Genomic DNA, 7,893 nt, shown 5'->3' with positions numbered 1-7,893 from the left:
CACACAAACATACCCATCAAAAATTCCATAAATATATGTTAATATTATATAATATAGGTATATCTAAATGATAGACATGCATGTATAAATATACAGGATAGACGTGTATCTTTGAAATTAAGAAAAATATATAAGTGTCTATAATTTAGTCTATATTTTGTTTAAATAAAGGGGCCTTTATGTTTTAAATATACATAAATAACAAATATGGTTATAAAAAATATATTTCATATATACATACAATTCATATCTTCATGTATTTATTAGATGTTTATATGTGAAAAAATGACCTTTTGTGTAGGAAACAAATGGTACCGTCAGTCTTGATATATGGGTTTAACATATAGTGTGAATTTGGGTAATATGGGAATGTTTTTGCAGTTTTGACTGTTTTTATAACCACACCAGCAGAAAGAATGGCGATATCATACTCAGAGGAGACATGACACAGCCTTGAGTGTTCTTGGTAATAGGCTTTATAAAAAAAATTACCATACTTTAGGCGTGAAAATGTGACTATTACCAGTTAAAAAAAAAACATTATGCAAAAATGTCTATTATTCGTAGAAATGCCATTAATTAATATTGATTTACAAATGTTTTATTTCAGCATAAATAATCCTATAGCCTTCAGAAACTATAACAATAATTATAAAACCTATTAAAATAATTAAAGATTAAAGGTGTATCACAATTTTTGAAATCCCATTAAATTCAATCAGAAGCCAGAAACAATACGAATAACAGACTATTCCATCAGTAGAACTACTGGGAACAGTTGAGAGACTCATCATCAGTGATCAGCCCATTGTCGTCTCTACATGATGAAACCAAAAGCTGCAGATCACAGAACACACTCTTTTGTGCTGTTTGGTTCATCTCTCTCCTGTCGGAGCAAACTGATTAGGTGCTAATTACCTAACCAAACAATCAGTTTAAATAGACCGGGACAGACAGTATTTACCACTAACTCCTGTCTGACAACTGCAGATCATATATGCTACATCTCTGTGGTTTATCATTGTTTATACTTCAGTCCGTACATTGAAATCCCACATTGAAATAGCTCCAATGACTTCCCCAGACCCAAAGCATGCTGTCCCGCATTATCAATCATGTTTGATAAAGACACTAAACTAGAAAACTAAAACACATTTTCAACAACTCTATTTATATTTTGTTGCTTGATGACAGATTTAAAATACTTAACATACTTTGTTCTGTAATTTCAGATTTGACTAGATTTTGTTAGAGCAGGAAATAAACAGACAGAATCTTTGGCGATCAACATAACCCAATAATAATAATACTAATACAAATAATAATAATGTATAACGACTTTCAATAATGACACACATTTCCATTGTGCTAAAAACGGTGTCTTCTAATTAATGTTGCACACATTGGGTTTTTGTTAATGTTCTCAGTTAAACGTGGCATCTCTTGTACTTCTCTCACGTCAGTCCTTTGATAGGGATCCCTCAAATGTGGATCTCTCTGAGGTTACTGTGTTATTATTATTATATTGCTATTAATACTATAATTACTATTATTCCTATTATTATTATAGGTTGGTTATATAAACCATAAATATTCAAAGATAACCAAGAATCCTCAGTGTCACCCTCGTTGCTTCCAGTGAAGCAGCAGCGACCTCTGGCGGATCCCCTGTCACACTGCAGCATGGGCGGCGGAGATAAGAGCGCGCGCTGCGTGCTGCCGCAGTTGCGCTGCGATGAAGAGGAGTAGCCTCACGAGGATGGAGCAGCTCTGATCAACCAGCGCGTGGAACAACAGCAACTATCGATAATAACATCGCGGAGGAGCTGCGCAAAGTTTGTCAGCGGGAAGGAAGATTCACCAATAACCAGGTCAGAGTTGATTTTAATATCATAACAGTAATTGTAAAAACATCGGTGAGGTTTCAGCAGAGGAGATGAATTGTGCTGCTGCAAAGGGCAAACTAAGTCAAATCATTTGTTCCCTCTCACAATAAAACAAGGCTTTGGGTTAATTCTGGTTCTTTTCGCACTTTGGAGAATGAACCTCAAACGTGTGTAGATGCATTTCAACGTGGCTTCATGCAAGTGTAAAAAGAACACATCTCTGTTTGTGTTGCCAGGATTATTTGTTTGGTCACTCCCTCCTGATATAGAAAGACACTACCTGTGCATGTACAGAAATGGCCTTGGGGGTAATCCAGGATTTCCTCTAATCTTCCAGCTCCACTCCACCACACACTCCCAGCTCCTCTGCCTCCTCCACCCTTTGCCTCCGCTGCCAAAAATAAACCCTCCTAGCAGCCAGCAGTGAATTTGGACACACAAACCCATCAGAGAAGTCACGCAGGGGGTATGGCTCCCTTCGAATTCTGAAATGTTTTCAATGTAACTAGTACGGTATCTTAGTTAAGCAGCTCAGTGGCACAGCTCTACACGTTCCCCTCGTCCCCCAGCACTTCTCTGGGGCTGTTGGTGACAAGGACCCTTTTAGACATATAATAAAATAACTCAGAGGAGGTTCTGCAGTCAATGGCTGTGGAGGAAAGACCCTGACAGAGCCCAGACATTTTAAGGGACACAGGCCCAGGTTTCATCAGCCTGTGGTGGGGCTGCCTTAGTAGAGGGTGTCTTGAGAAGGTCCAAACACCCGATGATGCAAAGGTACACAGCGGATGAAATGTCCTTGAAATCTGATGGTGGTTGCTAACATTGAATCGTATGATCTATACAGTGCGGAGGAAGACCTTCAAACGTGCCATGGATCCATTGTTTAAAAAAACAGTTAGTATAAAGTCAACCGTCATCGACATAGAGAAAGCCCAAGAAGAAATACCAATACAAGAAATAATGAATTCCTCTATACTACGTAAACTTTCAGCTTTATGGTTGATGCAGTTTTTTATTCTTGATTCTCTTCAGTCCTTGGAAAGTCAATAGCAGCATCCTTTTGGCTCAGCTGCACCCCCCCCACACACACACACATCACAGAGAAACACAGTAAATCCCCTCAAAGCGTCAAAGTGGAATGCTGAATCAACAGCACACTGGTCCAAGAATTCTCCCCCGCACACAAACACAAACACACACACACACACACACACACACACACGCACACACACACACACACACACACACACACACACACACACCTGCACTGTGTGTTAAAAGTGCTCTGTGCTGATGCTGTTTGACATTTCCTCGGGGGAAAACATTTCCAATTTCAAGGCCATGATCAAGACACATCGTCCCACACGCGTCAGGAAAATCCTGTTACTGTGCAATAATTTGTTTTGCCTGGTACTGCATTGTGTCTCTGCTTGGTGATCACTCTGCGGTTGTGTTTGGATGCGTGTGGGTGGTCTCTCTTCACTCCTCTCTCTACAGTATGTGTGGGTATCTGGGATAATGGGTTCCTCTGTGGACTTCAGGTGCAGAGCTGTGATGAGGAAGGTTCTGCAGTGCTTCGCTATCTCTCTCTCTCTCTCTACGCACGCGTACATTTTTTGCCATCGCTCATAAATGACCGATTTCTGCTCTCTCATCGATTTGTGTGGGCGGCAGGAGCCCAGTCAGCTGCAGCTCTGCCCAAACACTTCACAGTGCGAGTGCCAGCGTGCTAAAGCTGTTTTTATTATCGTCCCACAGGGCATCGGCCTCGCTCCCCAGCTGCCAGCATGATGAAGGACTGCCTGCAGTTCCTTATCGAGCCGGCCAAGAAGCTCAAAATCCGACTCAAGGTACGGCTACACAACTGTATTCGCCGCAAGTGCAGCAACTCCACAACTCTCTTTCCAGTACACATTATTCTGTTGCCTTGCCCCAGGAGTCCCGTAAGCGGGTCAAACTTGAGAAGAAGGAGCTGCCGGTGGAAAGTCAGTTGTTTATCATGGAATTGGCTCGGGAGCTCAACAAAATTTGCCAGGTAAGCTTGTCTTCTTCTCTCTCTGTTTTCTTGCTGTACCACAAGATCCCAGGCTCTCACTTGTATCTGTCTTTATCCCAGAGGTCAAATATCCTCAGCCACATCTGGACCGGTGAGGACATCTGCCAGCCCAGTGTGTGTCGCGATTTTATCGTGGAGTGGGCCGCTGTTTTAGAAAAGAGAGTGCAGGTATGGACCACATGCATTTTCTAAACCAACATCACTTAAACAACTACGTTTGTCTGCTTCTGCATAAATGTCTGCTTTCCTCGTTCAGCCGAGGGTCATACTGTCGGACTACCAGTGTGAAAAGCCAGAGAAGAAAGACTGGAAGGGTCACCTCCTCTGCATGCTGGAGGCCGGAGGGGAGTGCGACATGGGGCCCCACAAAAGAGTCATCATGGACTGGACCCGGGGGATTAAGAGCAGGCCTCAGGTGACTATACAATGGTGCATGTTGGGGATAATGTGTGCCAATCAACTCGGTAGCTGGCTGGTGATTAAAGTGTGACCCAGTTCCCTCCTTACATCTAATTAAGATGATTAAGCCCTGCCCTTGACAGTCATCCCCTCATACTTGTAATATCCTGGCGTCGGACAAACAAGATGACCAGGGCTTGACCGAGGCCAACCGTCTCCTTATGAAACCACATTTAAATTCACATGGTCTGGATTGTATTTGGATCTGTCCCAAAGGGCACAGATAAGCATGGCAGTCCTTGGTGGAGGTTATAACAGAAACAAGATTTCATTTCACATCTCTGTCTGTGTCTGCCAGGTGGTATTCTGCCCTGATCCTCGGCTCGGCTCGCCCATCTGTGAAAGTCAGATAGTAAAAATGAGCTCTTAATGAATAACCTGAACCCTGATTAACGCTTATCCTCTGTCACCTCTTCTGTCTAGCCCACCGTCTGGCCAGGCGAGCCGGTGCTCATGATGCTCGACGACCTGGAGTTCCAGTGGAAGAGGGGTCGTCTCCCCAGCCTGCTCCCCGCCATGGAGCTGGTCATGCTGTCCGTGCTCAACGCTGACAGCCCTGTGAAGGTGTGCACGTCGGTTTCAGTATTTCCCCTGATTAGATCGGGCTGTATATTTAATGTTTTTAACTGGGTGCTTTTGCTGGATTTGCTGGTCAGATCAGTATGTAGGATGTATGTATGCTACATAACCTGCAGGTATTGTTCAACTCCTGTGTGTGTGTGTGTGTGTGTGTGTGTGTGTGTGTAGGAGGATGTGACTAAGCAGTGGCTGGTGAGGAAGCAGAGGAGCCAGAGTACTGGTGAGTGGATTTATGACAGATAATGAAAGTGTTAAAGATGAGGAAACTCCATCTTAAAATCAAAGCTATGATGAGAAAGTCATTCATTCCAACCTGATGCTGTTATTGATAACAATACACTAGAATTGCCCTATCAACTGAGGTGGTGGTTTAAGCAGGAGTGGCACTTGATGAATCCCTTTCATTAAACCTAATCAGTATTGAAGAGTCTATTGACGACTGTATTGAAGACTGGTGAAAGATAAGAGTGATGAATGAATCTCTTGAATGATCGCTTTCTTCTTGCAGACGCCGTCCGCTACATCCCCCACAGCGGTGAGTGAAAACCCTGAAAGCTGTTTCCATTCTCGATTAAACGCTCGACTGGAGATTATCTCCAATCTTAGAGTGAATCGCAGTATGTATCGTCACAACATGCTACTGATCGTTGTAGCTCTAATGTGATAAGAGACAAAACTGCTGAGTCAGGTTATGATTCTCAGTGGGATCGTCCCCATAAGTGACCTCTTTCATATCGTCATTTAATCTTTATATGCATACATTTAGAGGATATAAAGATGTATATGTATAGATATTGTAAAGTATATTTAGAACATGTCCTTTCTTTTTTCCTCCAGTGTGGAATTGGATTTGCGATGCAGCAGGTAAGAAAACTGTTTCCACTGAAATAATCTAATTTAAATTAATATTTTGCTGTTCCAATTTTTTATATTTAGTTATTTTTGTATTTACCTTCCCCCCAATCCAACATATTGTAGCGAATGGATGAATGGAGGCAGGAAACGTTATCTTTCAGTCAGGAATGCACACACTGCAGCTCCTATACCTTGCACATGTTGTTTATAAAGAACTGAATATATGTATTATTTGAATACCTTAGTATTGAGCGCACAATAACTAGAGTAGCTGGGTCTATGTATGGCACCAGGCCCAATTTAATATAAAAACACAATTTTATACAATATTTATAGTAGAGGGTCCCTGCTCCACCTCTCCATCAGTTTGGGGGTGCTTGGCCTGGAAATCGTTGAAGACCCCTGCTATAGAGGAATCGCCTCTTTTCATTGCTTCATCAAACCATACTATCTGACCCATATGTGTTTCATCTTTCTGTCCTCTTCTGTTTCGCCACAGAGGACGTCACTCTGGACTCGGACTCCGCCAACCCGGACCTCATCATCTCCTCTGATGAGAAACGCATGCGCTGCGGCCTGGAGCGCCGCGACGCCCCGCGGTGCCGGCGGCGCTTCAACGGCTGGTGGTGCGCCACGGGCCAGGAGGGATACACCTCCGGGCGCCACTACTGGGAGGTGGACGTGGGCGAGCGGGACTGGCGGCTGGGGGTCACCAAGGCGTCCGCCGTGAGGCAGGGCTTCCACTCGCTCAACACGGCCACGGGCTACCTGACCCTGCGGCTGGAGCGGGGCTCGGACCTGAAAGCCCTGACGGTGCCCGCCACCTCGCTGCCGCAGAGCTCGCTGCCCAGGAGAGTCGGGGTGTACCTGGACTATGAGCAGGGCCAGCTGTCCTTCTATGACGCGGAGAAGCGCTCGCACCTGTACACCTTCAACGAGAAGTTCGCCGAGGAACTGTACCCGGTCTTCGGTACCGTGGAGGTGGTGAACGACCTGGTGGTCAGGCCTGCAGATGTCAGACAGCCGTGCCTCTGCCCCGGGCCCTGCCTCTGGAACTGAATCACACATCCGCCACTTCTCCGTCCCGATCCTCAGCAGCCCACCGACTCCGTGCTTTCAGTTTCATTTAGTCCATTTGAATCTCGTGCGCTGGTTCTAGACCCAAAACGTGTCTCTGCGGGCTGCTTTGTGAGACCAGGGCCAATAAAGGTTATTCTGCACGTTCTGTTCCTCTGCCTTCATGGAGACATTAGCCGTTTTCAGACATGAACTCTGGAGAAGGGAATTGGCGGAGTTTGTCTTTCACACATGAAGAGATCAGCAGGAGATTCACTGCTGAGACGCATTCACCACCACACAGACCGTTTAGGTGGGGGCGCATCAACACTGGGGTTGGCCCCGTCTATAGGTGGCACAGCTTTTTTTAGACTGAGATATTTGTTTTGTTTTTTCATTTTTGCATCTGTCGCATCTTCCAACACACCAACTCTCTCGTGTTGAATCCTCCTCCTCCAGGATCTCCTGGTCCTCTCCTCCACATGGGCACATCCTTCCATTCTCCAGAGTTTTTAAACAGGGTGGGGGAAACTGTGCAGAAATTCTGGAGCATCTCACTCTGGCATTTAAAACAATTCTCCAGAGATCAGTGCATGATTGAGATCAGCTATACAGTGTTTGACTCTTCGTAATGTAAAGACTATTTTCAATGCTGTAAAAACATTTTTTCACAGGTAAAGAAGATTTGAAAGGGGCTCAGTGCAGCTGATGCCAACGCGTGCAGGAACATAAAACGTGCCGGATCATCCAGGGGAGACGCATGTTGAGAGATAATTCTCACTTCTTGGTTGTTAAGCTTCCTTTTTGTCAGGCATGAGCTTGTTTTTGCAGCTGTGCTTTTGTTTAAGCGTTGAATATGTAAAGATGTTTTTTTTCCCTCTCATAAACATCTGAATAAATGAACTGTAAATGGGCCTTCTTGTCTTCACACATCATTTAGATATGAATTCATCTTTTAATTCCACATCTTGAGGTGCAACCATCCCTGCATTAAAACTA

The 7,893-nt window shown here is 44.3% G+C and overlaps 1 protein-coding gene across 1 annotated transcript; it reads left to right on the top strand.

Moving 5' to 3' along the window:
* Positions 1-1,620: 1,620 nt before the first annotated feature.
* On the top strand, positions 1,621-7,809 carry zgc:194990 (uncharacterized protein LOC568410 homolog). The gene is made up of 10 exons (XM_062378948.1): positions 1,621-1,871; positions 3,648-3,739; positions 3,826-3,924; positions 4,006-4,113; positions 4,202-4,360; positions 4,828-4,968; positions 5,152-5,203; positions 5,492-5,518; positions 5,821-5,847; positions 6,338-7,809. Exons 2-10 carry the CDS (start codon positions 3,677-3,679, stop codon positions 6,895-6,897), a joined length of 1,236 nt encoding a protein of 411 aa, XP_062234932.1. The 5' UTR covers positions 1,621-1,871; positions 3,648-3,676; the 3' UTR covers positions 6,898-7,809.
* Positions 7,810-7,893: the final 84 nt, after the last annotated feature.

This window comes from Platichthys flesus, chromosome 20 (genome assembly GCF_949316205.1).
Source record: "Platichthys flesus chromosome 20, fPlaFle2.1, whole genome shotgun sequence".
In the NCBI taxonomy this organism is placed as follows: Eukaryota; Metazoa; Chordata; class Actinopteri; order Pleuronectiformes; family Pleuronectidae; genus Platichthys; species Platichthys flesus.
This window is presented reverse-complemented; position numbering and strand designations above follow the sequence as displayed.